Source organism: Nannobrachium achirus (genome assembly GCF_963921795.1).
Source record: "Nannobrachium achirus genome assembly, chromosome: 14".
NCBI lineage: Eukaryota > Metazoa > Chordata > Actinopteri > Myctophiformes > Myctophidae > Nannobrachium > Nannobrachium achirus.
Genome location: NC_137821.1, coordinates 39,435,802 through 39,451,330, shown reverse-complemented (window position 1 = coordinate 39,451,330; position 15,529 = coordinate 39,435,802). Strand labels below are relative to the sequence as shown.

The window sequence follows — 15,529 nt, the reverse complement described above, 5'->3', positions numbered from 1 at the left end:
TAGCTGATGATGACTCAAGGTCCAAGCATTGTGCATCAATCTCTTCTATTAGGACGGGGCGTAATCTGGTATAAACCAAAGGGAAAATACGTTAAGAGTGAATTGTTCTTTCCAGTGACAAATGACACTTGTCAGAGCAGCCATTAAACTGAGAGTGCAGAGAGAGAGAAAGAAATCAACTAGTGGTAATTCTGTCAAAGCACTCTAGCACCCTCTGGTGGAAACTTCAGGCAGGTACAACAAACCCACTTATGGGGCCATGGTGGACATTACCAGCCAGCAAACTCATGTCTTAAAGTTAAATTATCCACAAATACATTCAGCCATGATTCTGTAATACCAAATAATGGCATATTTCACCGATAGCTCACGTTCTGGTTCCTCATTTCAGTAATTATTTCCTGATTTGGTCCGTTTAACCCTTCTTCTCGCCCCATGTAAATTATTGCTCAAGATCCATTCTTCACAGTACGCATGTACAGTAGCTTATTCAGTAGAGTTCTGTCATGGCTCTTATAAGCACCCGCCTCAACAGGTGCAGTGGGCTATGGCCATATTATGAAAAGAGCAGCTAAGCAGATTGCTCTATGATTGCACCCCGTTTGGATACATTCAACACATGATCACCGGATGCTCTCACTATGATCTCTGTACTGTAGGTCAAAGTGAAGAATTTAAGCTCTACGAAGAATACAAATCAACAACAGACCATTTCCCCCTGAAATCAACAACACAACTTAAAAGCTCTAGAGAATACAACGGTAAACGGTTCAGTGCCTCAAGGTTATACAAGATCTTACGGTATGCATACATAGTGCAATGCGGGTGAAGTAGGTATTCACTGTGAAGTATATTTACAAATCCTGTTTTCTTAAGTAGAACTGGATTTTGAGAGTGCATGTGTGGTGGTACATATGATTTAAAAGTGGCATGGCTTGCGCCGACTACGTGGACTTTCCTGTATTGCAAGTACATACAAGTACGTAGCAGCATGCAGAGTAGTGGTTCGATAAATGTCCAGCCTCCATAAAAGACACCTGAGTGTTAAAGAAGTTTCCCATCCCCTTCAAAAGGAACGGAACACAGTACAATCGTGGCACCTTGTTTTTAAAAGGTTCTTCCCCCAATAAATATATTGAAATTAAATGGAAAAACTAGGGCTGTACAATTCATCGCAAAAGTACCAAAGCAAATTACAATATCAACTGACGGAAATCTTTCAAGAGACTGTGACAGACGTTTTAAATAAAGCATTCCTGCTATGTGATTTCTCAGGCGTCGAGATGAAGTTACATTATGGGAATACGATGTTTTATTTGATGCCCCCACCTCCACGCCGAGCTTTTGCTGAGCACTGAGAATGAGATGGTGTGGCAGAAACTGAAGCACAGTTTATATCGCAAACCAAATATTTGGCAAAAATATCGCAGAATGATGTTTAATCAATATTGTGCAGCCCCAGCAACAAAAAAACAAACAAACTCTAAGTTGAATGGAGCACCATAGGCATTTCGTTGCTGTCGGGCAGAAACATCTTATCTCCATATTTGTTTTTTTGTAAGTTTACTCCATACTTCATTACTTCATACTACAGTGTCACACAAAAGCATCAAAAGTAGCAGATCTGCAAGCTCGAAACATGGCACGAAGCAACACGTTTTGAGCTTGCAGATCTTTTTATTTGAATCCTGAAAAACACGTTTAGGACATATGAGGGTTCCACCCGACAGAGACGAGTAATGTAGTGCATTTTTTGCCCCCATAGTTCTTAAGAGAACGGGCATAATAAAGCACAGAGCCACTGCAGGGTGCTGTTGGTTTAGACATGACAAGCTCCTAGAGGCAGGATGTCTGGAATGGAGAGATGGAAGTAGAAACAGAGTGATTGAATTCATAATACGAGTGTGGTTTTTGGTACCGGTGCCAATGGTCTGGCATCACGGTCGTCATAATGAGGCAGCGAGGCCTCAGATTAGATAAAAAAATAAATAAGAGCGAGAGAGAGAGATCCCGAAAACAGCCTAAGGTAACAAAGTAATACGGACTAAAGAGAAGCGACCCTCCCTCATCCCCTCCCCTCCCGACACCAACAAACCCACAAACACCACCAGCACTGAAACATGCAGATAGATAACCTTAATCACAGTCTATATTATTAACACCTATATTACTTTCTATATAAAAACTCTTTGACTTGAATCACCAAAGCCATTCTCCGCAACCTGCAAATGCCTGGCGTCAGGGACCGGGGGGGTAACGTTACCTCTTGGTTCGAGTCTACGCTGGAGACCGCATATCGACGTACTGAGAGGGTCACCCTGGCTGTGACGGGATATCAGATCCACTCCCACAACCCCTCTCCCCCCACCGCCTGAGACAGCATCGACTCCCAAGGGTGTCGGTTCACAACCTGAAGCGACCTAACCTAAAAACCCTCCCACCTGCGGGTGCCCTGAACTCCCACTTAACGCGCCCTGCTCTCCTCGACCTGTCCCGTTCCGAACCCTGCGTTTTCAGCCGGTGTCGGGGTGGAGATGAGATTGTCCGCTGGATCCGGACAGATGATGAGGGGGGGCCCCCACCCACCCACCGTCGGGAGGTGCCGAGGGGGTCTTCAGGAGACGCAGAGGGAGGAGTGGGAGGAGGACAGGGTGCAGACGGGGGTGGGCAGGCCGTAGTAGGTGGGGTCAGTGAGGGGGAAGAGGAGGAGGAAGAAGAGGACCACCCCCAGCAGGTAGCAGGAGAGCACGGTGAGGCGGTGCTGGTGCTCCATGGCCGTGCTGACGGCTGGGAAGCCCATGTAGTTGCAGAACGAGTGGCACAGCACGGGACCCACCAGGTGACCTGAGACACACACACAATTCAATTCAAAGCAGAGTCCTGCAACGGGTCGGGGCCCCGCGGGTATTCGACGGGTATTGGTGTTTGACGGGTGAAAAGGGGCGGAATATATTCTATTATAAATTTGCGGGATGGGGACGGGTGGTGCGCGACTGACATTTTAATGTGAAAATCAGACCACTGTTTCCGCCTAAAGAACGTCATAGGAGCGCACACATTGAGCAGCAGGACAGAACCACGACATGCATACAGCATTGTTTCCGCCTAAACAACGTGGAGCACACACAGTGGGAAGTGGCACTGGGCAGCAGGACACATTTAACACACAGACACACAACCACAGCAGCACACACCAGCACGTTAGCCCATGTTCTCATCATATCAAGGGTGGTTTAAAGGGCTATCTAAAAGGATTAAGAGTGGCAGCTGACCTGGCGTTTATGTAAATACTGTATATTGCGTCGCAAACACTGAAGATGGCGTGCGGGGACACTCGAGTGTGATGCCATTTGGAAGCACGCACGCACAACTGTAGGCTATTTACTTTACTGCATGTAATCACAGGTAGAATTGATATAACAGGGAGAAGTTGCCTACATTTTACATGCACCCAGTATACCGTTTACTTTATTGACTCACTCATTGATCGTGTTTTGCGGCGGTCTGGCTCAATATAAGATTGTTTCCTTTATTGTCCTTATACCATTACTGTATTATTATTTACTATGGAATACCAGATTGTTGTCAATACATGCATTTCTCAGATTACACACATGCACACCAGTCCAAGGCCACACACAAGCTAAACCCAGAATTAGACCTTTAGACCACCAGTTCTCTGTGACTTTCTTACAGAAGTCAATTGCTATACTGTTTTTACTCTACTCTAGGTCCCAGAGCTCTAGTTCAGTGGCTTCTCAATCTTTTCAGGCCATGTTCATAATTTATACTGTAGATATGGATAAACAAATAGATATTTATCCTACCTCTGTAACTCAAGGACAGGGCAATTTCCAAATTATAAATTAAATATATAATAATATGCTAGTCGATGGTCATCATCACTACACCAATGTCTGTGTAATGATGTAGTTTCTTTGCTCATTAGGCTTACTTAAACCATCTACACTTTGATCACTTTACTACTTTGCACCTTACTTGTATTACAAATTATATTACCTTATTTGTATTATACCTCGTTTTGTGTTGTATATTGTTATCACAGTTTGCCAGAGTCTGCTACGCCAACATTTCACTACACAAACACGTACGATGATGTGACAAACAAGATCTCTGCATCCATTAGGGAATATTAATATGCACCTGTAATAACCTGCCTTGCGAAATAAAATTGCAACTGCAGAGCTCATCAATAATTCCAAAGAGCGGGGCTGTGGACGTTTTTACTTTCTTTCTGAGATTACTCCAGCGTACAAATAAAGAATTATTGGTCTTGCGCCACTGCAAACACCACACCTAAGTGTTTCATAACCAAAATCTGTGTCATCTATTAGTAAATGTATCGTAATGAAAAGCGATGAATCACTGAAAACCTCCTCATAGTGTAGTTTTGGAGAAAAACTAATTGTGAACACAAAAAAAGAGAAAAGAAACTTCTCACAGTTTGAGGCTTAGATTAATACTAACTTGAAGAAACGCATCTACTACTAAGAAGTTCTCTGGCCAAAGCATGCATGCATTAAACTACTTATGCAGAAATCAGTGAGTGTGCATATGCTCTTACAGTATGTCTTAAAACATAAAAAGGTAAAAGCCTCCTTTGAGCCATAGAGAGCTTCAAGAAGACTCTACCCACTCTCAACAAATAGACAACTTCAAAAAGATTCCTAAAAGCTGCACAAAAGCCCTCACCTGTTCTGATGAAGATGAAGGCTGTGTAGGCTCCAAAAACTGCTGTGTAGGAGAACTGGAACACTGGGGCACACAAGAAATATATGTTATTAATATAAACTCCTTTCTTCCATTTAGGTGGTAATCTACAAAAGGAGATCCGAACACTCAAAGAATGTGGAGGAGAGGGGTTAAAGTTTAAAACAAAATGTATTCTATAAAACAGCCAACATGTTTCAGTCTTCATCAGGGCAGGAACTGTTCTTGCCCTGATGAAGATCTTAACCGTTCTTAAGTGCTCGGATGTCTTCTTTGTTTTACTTTTTTTTTTATCTCCTGGGAGCACCCGGCTGGCCCGTTTTTCTCTGATAATCATAATAATGGTTAGAAGTGAATGTCAAAGGAGAATTTCGGCCCAAAACGGCTATCTTACCTTGAAAAGTACTTATTTGGTCCCCAAACTTATGGTCCAGGTGTTATTTTTTCAAAAGAAGCAATATATTCAATTTTTGCTCGATTTGTCCTACCCGAACAGGGCTTCAGACAGAAGCGAGTGCACACAATGTTAATCATTGTTAATCGTTAATTTTGTCACTCGAAAGTCCATTTTTTTGCTACACGTCAGCCCCAAATACTGTAACCCATTCAAGACATAAATAACATCACCAGAGCAGCGCCATTGTCGTTTATAAAAAGCTCAACTTTGAACTCCCGTTGAAATCTCGAATCTCACGCTACTTCAGTTCTTCAATGTAAGTGAACGGGGACCCGGAAGTTCTGCGAGACATGGCGAGAGACGCAATCTCAATGGTAGTTCAAAGTTCAGGTCGGGTAGGACAAGTCGAGACAAATTGTTTTTATATTGCAACTTTTGAAAAACTAACACCTCGAGCCAATGTTTTGGGGAAAACATAAGTGCTTTTAAAGGTAAGAAACTCTTCTGGGCCAATACTCTCCTATGAGGAGGAAATTCATTTCTATCTGTGGTCAGAAACGACAGCCTCAAATAAACCCTAATCCATGATGTGTTCTGAGCCTGTGTTCTGCGAGGAAAATGCTAAACCAGCACCAATTTCAGCAATGATATTTCAAAGCCAGTGAGACTGTTGATCTGAATAACGCTTTGTTGGATGCAAGGGTGGTGTTGCTAATAGTGTCAGAGGGCACTTCTGTGAAGGCATGTGGCTGTTTGGACTATTCAGACAGCCTGACAGTTAACAGTGTATTGAATATCACTTATGTAGAAATTCTTACCAGCTGAGAGAAAGATTCCTGACACAGTCCCTTGTCTGAAGCGCAGGAGCTCAATGACATGGTGAAAATGGGCTGCAAATACATCATCAGAACATCAGCACCAAAGTCCATTTACTTGAACAGCAAAACTGGATACAGTGTACATACTGTACATGTGTTCATTTAACTAACACAATGTGTAGTATCCCAGTAAAGAAATGCATATATACACTAATAAATGTACTATCCTATAGTAAATATGGGAAACCTACGGTATGTGTGAACCAATGACTTAAACTAAAGAGGGGATCACAACTATAAGCTATTTAACTTATTTGAACAAAATCGAATAAATATCACTTACACTTCCCTTTAAATTACAACTTGGATTCACTGAGCACATTTCTTTAGCATGAAAACCTCAGATAGAGACAATGTACATTTGGAAATAAATGATTTGTATTTTATGTGTGAAAATGTGTTACAGCATAAGTACAGTATTTGTGCAGCCATAAAATTAGCATTACCATTTCGTTTTTGAGTGAAATAAGCATCACATCACAATGAATTCCATCATTTGACTATCGCTTCACAACGAATAGAATCTAAATTCAAGTTGGATCATGCTTGATTAAACCTTTGACATTGTATATTAAACTCCAGTTAAACAGCATTCTCATGGGAACTCATTTTGTTATGAGAACTCTCTGGAATACATTTGTAACACCTGCCTCAGCTACTGATTACTCTGGCCCACTTAGTGGAAAACTACAAAAGTCAACATCCTGCAAAAAGTCAACTGCCACTACAAGTAGCTCAGTGACCTTGTGGTTAAGAGTGTCCCCCCTGAGATCGGAAGGTCTGGATTCAATCCCCAGCTGCGTCATACCAAAGACTATAATAAACATGATGGGACCCGATGCCTCCTTGCTTGGCACTCCGTAGCTGTGGTGAAGAGCGTTAGAGAGACCTCGCTAAGCACTCTGCATCCAAGGGTTGGATTGGGGGCAAGTCCCTGCGCCATCCAAGTGTCATGACCAGCCAGGGCTGTATAGTACTTGTACATCATGCCACTGCATGCTACAGAAACAGGGGAGAAGCTCCTGATCTAAGGGCCACATGGCTCAGGAACCGTTGGTTCCCGAGGATACTTACTAGCCAATTGCTTGCATCATTTCAATAAACAGTTTCAGTCCAATTTGGTTTATCGTGCCATCCACCCAGATTATTTTATTATTATTTGTTTGTGTTCACCCTCTTCTAAAAAAGCAATTAGAGGCCAATTTCTAAAACTAAACAACTTCTGGCAGACACTTTATTATTGTTTATTATTTTTACTACCATTTGGTTTCCTTTTATGCTCTCAAGAGTTCAATTATTGTTAAACATCTGCATTACTTAATTTAGAAGAAGTCCACACGTGATATGGACTATAATGTGATGAAGGTTGTAAATTGTTGACCCTGTGAATGATTGTGCATTTGACAAAATAAAGTAAAGTAAGTAAAAAAAAAAAAAAAAAAAAAAATCCACACAATTAGAGAATGTACTGTAGAAGAATTGTTATTTCTCCTATCAAAGGTACCAACATCAATACAGCATGGAATTGTGGACAAAATCTTATCCAACAACAACAAAGGTGTTGGGTTTTGAGAGGCTAAATATCATCAAATGGTGGTCGGTGGCTAAAATGCAGAATAAATAATGGACCTTGATATAAAAAGGGTTGAAAACCACTGGTTTAGCTCATCACAGGTGAAAGCTGCGGGACACTCACCGACTCCGAAGAAGAGCGGGCAGGTGAATATGGCGGTGGAGGGGCTGGTACAAGGCACCAGCATGGGCAGCATGCAGGCCCTGAACACCAGCTCCTCTGTCAGCGGAGCCACCACCTGGTTCCTGAGCCAGCGCATGTCACTGACACACAGCATCCAGAACCACGGGTCTGCAAGACAAACACCAGGGGATTGAAGGAGGTTGACTGAAGTGACATTCCTTCTTTCCTGCAAGTCCAAAAAGAGAGTTTTCTGGGGTATTTCTAAATGCCCTGCCCTCATATCTCTAGAATACTACAAGATCACAGTGCGGCACAAAGTGACACACAGGCTGTACATCTGCTATTGAAAAGAATAACTAATATTTTCTTCTGGGGGTCCCTGTAACAAAATATTTTGAGATGGGGGTCCACACTCCACACCCAAATACAACATTGTGGCGGTCCTTGACATTAAAACGTTTGAGAACCATTGAATCACTGATACAGAAAAATATGTTTCTGAAAAAAAAGGGGAAAAAAAGAAAAAAGAAAACGAGATTTAGAAGGCATTTGTAGAATCGGCTTCAGGTCTTAATGGGTTAAGAACATGAATTAAGAGTTAGAAAGAGGAAGGTATTGCATCCAAGAGACCGAGGAACCGTAATCCATTTGCAATTTTCAGCGGCACGATGACGAGCGACAAATGCCAGGCAGGATTGTCTGCGCATGCATTGCGCATTAAAATTGGGAGATTAATGTGAGAAATTACTAATCAGGAGCACAGCGGGAGAAAGGGTTAAAAATAGGGAGTCTCCCGCGAGACTCGAGGAGTGTGGGAAGGTGTGAAAAGGGGAGGTTGCTCTCACTGGCGTGACACTAGAAAACACTGTTCACTGCTTCACTCCACTCCTCTCCTCTCCGGGTGTAAGGGAGGACAAGGCCAGCCACCTGTACAGGCTTTACTTGTGGTTCAGATGAATGTACATCAGTGTGATACGATATGGCCAGATTTGCAGTGCCATCCATATTAACACACTAAGCTCTATTTCAGGCTACCTTTGACAGCACTCAGCAAATTGTTCTGGGACATCGTGTAGCACAGATGATACCTTGCAAGCTCTGCTCACAGCACTATTAACCCATTCAGAACGGGTACACATTTTGTGTATCATTATTTTATGCTTAAACTATTGAAAAATAGCAGATATACAAGCTCACAGCACGGCACCGAGTGCCGCGCTGCGAGCTTGTAGATCTGCTATTTTTGAAAAATCGTGAAAATTAGAATTTTGACCCGATTCTATAAGTATCTTTTGAATCCGCCTAAGATTTATTGAAAAACCTATGTTTCTATGTCAGCAATCTGGCCAGCCATCATCAAAGAAAAGGTCCTTTTCACTTAAATGGAGCTCACTTAGTCTGTTCTTGAGAGACTACTATGTCAGTGGTTCTCATACTTTTTCATGTGAAGGACCCCCAAAATGATATTTATTTGGCCACGGACCCCCATCTCAAAATATTTCGTTCCAGGGACCACCCAGAAGCAAAATTTGAGTTACAAACGTTCGCTTTGAAAATACATATAGTCAAAGATTTGCACACATTTTCACGACTTAAAAAAAAATAGCAGATCTACAAGCTCGCAGCGCGGCACTCGGTGCCGCGCTGTGAGCTTGTATATCTGCTATTTTTCACTGGTTAAAGCATTCAATAATTCTAGGCCTAAATGGGTTAAAACCAATGTTGAACTTTAGTAGAACTTTGGGTTGTACAGTGTATATATACATATACATGAACTCTTCTATATAAATATACATTCTTGTATTCACTGAGGTAACTGGAACACTCCGTAAGATGTTTTATAAATGTTTATATCCAGGCCATATACAGTAGCTACATATTATTGAATGTGTTGTTGGCATTGGGAAGGAGAGCCGAGTCTGACACCATTCTTCTCTTCCTAATTTGCCAAACGTACAGTAGACCTCGTTAGTTATAGTAGCCTGCAGATTGAACAAGTGTTCGGTTTAAATAAACACATGTTTACAAAATAAAGTCTCTCCAGAAGAAAAAGAAGGAAAAAATGAGCAGGTCGACACGCGAAATATTTGCAGACATTTTCTTCATTGGTAACGTCTCAGCAATTCCTGACAAACTACTGACTGGATTTTCTTTCAACTTCAGTGGGTAATGTTTAACTTGAAGAGTTGCCTTTTCCCTCATGGAACTCAGGAGCAACTAATTAAGATGACCAACAATATGGACTTATTTCATGGCTAAGTAACAACTACAGAACCCAAAATTCAACCAAAGTACAATATCACTTCAAGCGTGCAGTACAAACATGTTCAGAGTTCAGACAAGCATATGTTGGAGGGCTGCACCCAAGAATCCAGAGTTAATAAAAAAAATGACCTCAGTCTTATGCGCATACAACAGTTTAGTTCAGTGGTTCTCAACCTGTGGGTCGGGTGCCCACATTATGTTTTGGGGTCCCCAGATGATTAACTTAATGTGCAACATTGTTTTCTCACTCAACAGTAAACAATCCAATATAAGGTTTGAGTGTATATAGAGGGTACATGCACATTTCTAAAGTGACAATTTAAGGACTTTTTAATACCTCTAAAATGGCAAATTAAACATTGTCCAGAAATTGTGAAAATAGCCGATCTACATGCTCACAACACCTCGTGTTGCGAGGCATTGTGAGCATGTAGATCTGCTATTTTTCACAATAGAGCCGTGTTATACAAAATGTAATGCCTCAACTCTTAGTGCTCGTCAGGGTGGGGGGGGGGGGGGTCCCCAGTTCAAATATGATTATTTTGCGTGTCGCTGCCTGAAAAGGTTGAGAACCACTGGTTTAGTTAACATGAAATGAGATCAGACATGTCGTCTGCCTCACCGAAGGCCACGCGTATTCCGTCCATGAAACTCCAGGGACAGTCCATGGCCAGCTGGATGACAGGGCCCAGAAACAGCACCTGGAGCACCACAAAGGAGAAACCAGACACAAACATCCTCTTCAATGACAGAGACAGTAAGCAGTTCAGAACCTGAACTCTGCTACAATATAATCATAGCACAAGATTATAAGTCTTTTCTCCTAAACTGTAGCTGACAAAGCTGATAAGTACACAACCAGGAAACCACAAGGCAGTGGAGATGAATTCCCAGAAAGACAGATTACTTTTAATTTGATCTGGACGATGTTCGCCTTATAGGTTCTGTCTGTAATAAGACGGTTGTGGTTTGTTCACTGCATTCAAGTACTTCTGTCAGCAGTGCTACGTGATAGAGTCCTTGTGTCCAAGGCTTGTGTTGTGTACTGCGCGGGGTGTGTATTTGTACAAATTAGGGTTGCAACGGTACTCTGTGTTACCGGTGTTGAGCGAGCACAACACCAAGTACTTAACTTGCACACCGATAAAAAGAAAACGCATCCGAGGAGCGCAGTAGAGATGTGACGTTCGCCAACGATTCCGCTCTTTTGAACAGCTCTTTTAAATGAACGATGGGATTCGGTTCTCAATCGGGAGCTGTTCCTTGCGTGGGAGTGTCGAGAACAGATCCAGAATCAACGGATCATCCACAGGGCGAGGCACAGCCCATCAGACTGCATGATGTCTCGTCCCCACTCGCAGGGCACGTTCCAGGAGACTAGCTGTGGCTTTATAATGTCACAGTGTGCAGAAGGCAGATAAACAACGATTAGCCAAACAAGAAAACGCGGGCTGTTGTAACACTAACAGTGTTGTTGCTTTTTTACAAAGCTGAATTTTTAATATGGTCGGATGGTTGTTGTTGTTGTAGCTTGAGGTAGCATTGACTGCTACTGAGTGCTCACAAGACGACATGACACGCAATGGTGGTTGAAACGGTGTTACCGATAACCGCGGTGTTGACACAGACTATATTTTCGGTGTTAAAAATCTCATACCGTTCAAACCCTAGTACAAATGTGATGTCATTAGGGCTGTCCCCTAAAAGTCGCCGAGTCTAATCTTCAGAAAAAGTCCCTGCAGTCGACGCAAATTATACTGGTGTGTTGTGTACGTCTAATTTAGTAGAATCTACTTCCTGTAAGTAGACTTGAAAATAAAACCAGTTGACTTGACTTGACAGTTGACTTGATCATATTATGGGAGGCTCGTTTTGAAATCCAGTTTTTGATAGGAAATACTTCTGCGCTTTTCTTCTGCTTGTTGTTGTCGTTAACTACTTGTTAAACTCCTGACTTGACTTCAACTACATAAATCCTGAGTCGAGGACAGCCCTAGATCAGTTAACCATGTATGTGTGTACATATGTACAGTATAGGTATCTAATCTATGTTGTCTATATTTATTTAATTTAAAAAGATTAAAGATATTGTGTATCTACAAAATGTAATTTTTTAGCGAAAAATAAACTGTTACAAAAGGATACAATGAAATTATTATACAGTCACAATGGGGCGCCTACTGGTCCAGGCGCATACCACTTAGGTATTGCCACATAGACATGGATGCCCGGCGGCGGCGCGGTTCGATTTCCGATCCGGACGACCTTTGCCACGTGTCACTCCCCATCTCTCCCCCCATTTCCTGTCAGTCTACTGTCCTATCAATAAAGGCATAAAAGTCCCAACAACAAATCCTAAATATATATATATATATATATATATATATATATATATATATATATATATATATACATACATACAGTCACAAGCTATCGTTAATATCTTTTCAGTGCAGCCGCTATTTCATCATGTCTGTCATATTCATTATGATGATGGTGTTGATGTGTGTGTGCGTTACCATGGTGAGCAGCAGGGGAAGCACGATGGCAGGGATGAGGCCCTCCAAACGGATCCCCATCAGTTCCCACAACGAGGGGCTGGCCTAATACAGAGGACACACACATAGGGCTGTCACGATTATGAATAATTGTCACTCAAATAATTGCGATTAATGATTTAATTGTGTTTTTGTCATTGACAATTACATTTCTATTTGGCTTATAGGCTTTGAAGTTGCACAAGGCAGATATGACACATAACCTAAATATAGAAAGACATTAGTTTTGAAAACTTTAAGTGCCACGCTGTGAACTTGTATATCTGCTACTTTTCAATGGTTAAAGCATAAAATAATTCTAGGCCTAAATGGGTTAAAGGGAATTGCTAAGGAACCAAAATGGTTAAGATCCTACACTAAAGGATCTCAACCCTAAATCATACCAGAACTGCAGTGCAATACAAACATGTGTGCTCCAACAGCACATGAAGACACAGATCAGCAGATAAAATCCTCATGTGATAGAGCACTGGTTCTAAAAGGATTACTTCACCTGAAAAGATTTTTTTTTCTCTCTTCTATCATTTATACTCACCCCGTGATGGCTTGGTTGCGGGGTGAATTTGAATTTGTATAGCATGACGCACAGGCCTGAGCGCCTGATAGGCCTGTCTGTCACAGATGATTATTACTTGTTACATAATTGCCTTATATCATTTCCATTTTCAAACATTTTCAAGAAATAGCGGAAATAGCAGATCTACAAGCTCACAATGCATCGCGGTGCGACATATTTACTGTATGCAATATATTTGGAAGTGTTAATTACACAGTGAGCATTGTTATGGAGTTTATACATATATATTTTTGCTATTGTTAAGCTGCTGTTGTTGGCCTTTACTTAATTATAGTAATTCCATGTATTCAAGACAAGTTATCACAGGGGGTGTAAATGATAGGGGCTGGGGAAGGATTTTTGGGGCGATGTACTTTTTTAAAGTGTGCTTCAGGCCGGGGGACAAAAAATCATTCAAAAATCTACAAGCTCACAACACATTGACACATTGAATTGTGTGATGCCACACCGCATTGTGAGCTTGTAGATCTGCTATTTTTGAGCAGCTAGAGTGAATACATTTTGGGAGAAAATGTTTGAGACCCACAGTGATGGCGTCTCCTGTCCTGGCAGCAGCAGAGCAAGGAGAGCAGACACAACATGAGCACTATTTACTCCCTGTCCTACAAAGAACTCATTGTACTCAACATAGACCATTGTCTCTTGATCAGACCAATTGATCTGTGGTTTTATGACAATTATCTGACCAGTGAAGGACGTCCAGTGTTGTTGGAACACACATACTTTTTACTTTAGTTTCATTTCCCGGCGGGACAGTGCACATTAAATTAATGAACATTTCAATCGGTAAAAATGATATCATGTAAATATGCTGGATTTAGCTACAGTATAAGCTCATTTCCATCCGTAGACCCAAAAAACACCAGAGCCACAACATGACAAAAACAGAGAGAACATACAGTACAACTACCTAAAAACTAAGTTTCAGAATAATACCATTTCTAGTTTAAACCCAACTAAAAACTCGCATACCTACCTAAAGTCTAATACCTAAACCATTTGTTGTGGGCGAGATGATCCACTGTGATTGAACCAGACACTCACCCGCACACCGGTGACCTCTCTCCATGTCCAAACGAAGATGGGTGACAGCGCCGATACAATCAGGACACTTGTGAAGCGTCTCTTTATTACTGTTGGGTGATCCCTTGTGAAAGAGATAAACAGGGGGAAAGTCAGAGAGAAATGGAGCTAATTATAGTGTGTATATCATAATTATAGCCCTCATTATCATAGCCTGGATCAAAAGGATTCAGCAGCACCTCACCAATTTTGGTGCGGGGCTGCGCGCCCTTCTCCTGTTAGTTTGAAAATACACATTGACATGAAACCAACGAAAATGAAATCTATTACATTTTTAATCTGCAACACAATTTCATACAACATGTAGTAGGGTTCCCTTTTTTGGGGATTTATGTAATACTTTATTAGCAGTTTGCATAGAAAAAGTACAGGACAGGACAGAACAGTACAGTTCAGTTCAGATACAAGGACTAATAGGATTTAAACCCAAGAAAGCACAATGACTTGTTTACAATTGGGGTCCTTGCTTCATCTCTCTCTCATCTCAGCTAAGGGGTCCTTGGACTGAAAAACGTTGAAGACCCCTCACCCCTGGTGTTAGGGACGTCAATTATGAAGCCATTTGTGTACTACATTGACAATGTATATTGTTTGTTCAAGAATGAGAATCAACATTATTTTTAACAGGTGTAAAGAAGTGGGTGTTAAACTAGATTTTGTTCAAGGGGTTGCCACTGCATGTTTATCATGTTATCAAACTGTATAATCATTTACAATTTTGACATTTATCAGTTTCATCCAGGGCTTTTACAAAGTGCAAGATGAGAGTAAATGGCATAAATGAATAAAGAATTACAAATAAAATAAAAGGGAAAAATAAATAATAGGTGGTTGTACACCATAATATTACATCATTATATAATGCTTATGCTGCCCCTGATGTCTAGGTGTATAACATAACATTTATAATATTGTAATGTTATTTATTTGCCAGACTTTACCTGGGCAGGTCGCTCTTCCACACGTACAGGCTCCCCACGTAGGAGCAGGCGAGCAGCAGGCAGGACACCACCGATATCCAGCACAAGCCGTCCGGGGGCACCAGCTCTCCGTGGCCGGGGCTCTCCTCCTCTGGCCGGCTGAGGAGGAGGGCAACATCATCATCCTCCACCATGGCGGCGAGGAGGAGACGAGGCGGCGATCAGCAGCGCAGACCAAGAGCACGAACGTCTGGACACCAGGAGGAGGACAGCCCCTTCAAACATTTAATTTAGAGCACACGGCGAGAGACACAAATCGATTCTCTCCTTTTCAAAACATTGTAAGCTATCTGGATGTAGCAACCTAGCGTGCTGTTAGCTTCTTCCGGCGCTGTTTTCTGACGACGTCACGCACAAGTGTAGT

The 15,529-nt window shown here is 41.7% G+C and overlaps 1 protein-coding gene across 1 annotated transcript; it reads right to left on the bottom strand.

Annotated features, from left to right (window-relative positions):
* Nucleotides 1-2,305: 2,305 nt before the first annotated feature.
* Nucleotides 2,306-15,314, bottom strand: rce1a (Ras converting CAAX endopeptidase 1a). The gene is made up of 8 exons (XM_080742343.1): nucleotides 15,127-15,314; nucleotides 14,147-14,249; nucleotides 12,487-12,570; nucleotides 10,590-10,668; nucleotides 7,703-7,870; nucleotides 5,947-6,018; nucleotides 4,714-4,776; nucleotides 2,306-2,844 (listed from the first exon to the last, which is right to left on the bottom strand). The coding sequence occupies exons 1-8, from the start codon at nucleotides 15,297-15,299 to the stop codon at nucleotides 2,615-2,617; spliced, it is 972 nt and encodes a 323-aa protein (XP_080598469.1). The 5' UTR covers nucleotides 15,300-15,314; the 3' UTR covers nucleotides 2,306-2,614.
* Between the last annotated feature and the right edge of the window lie 215 nt (nucleotides 15,315-15,529).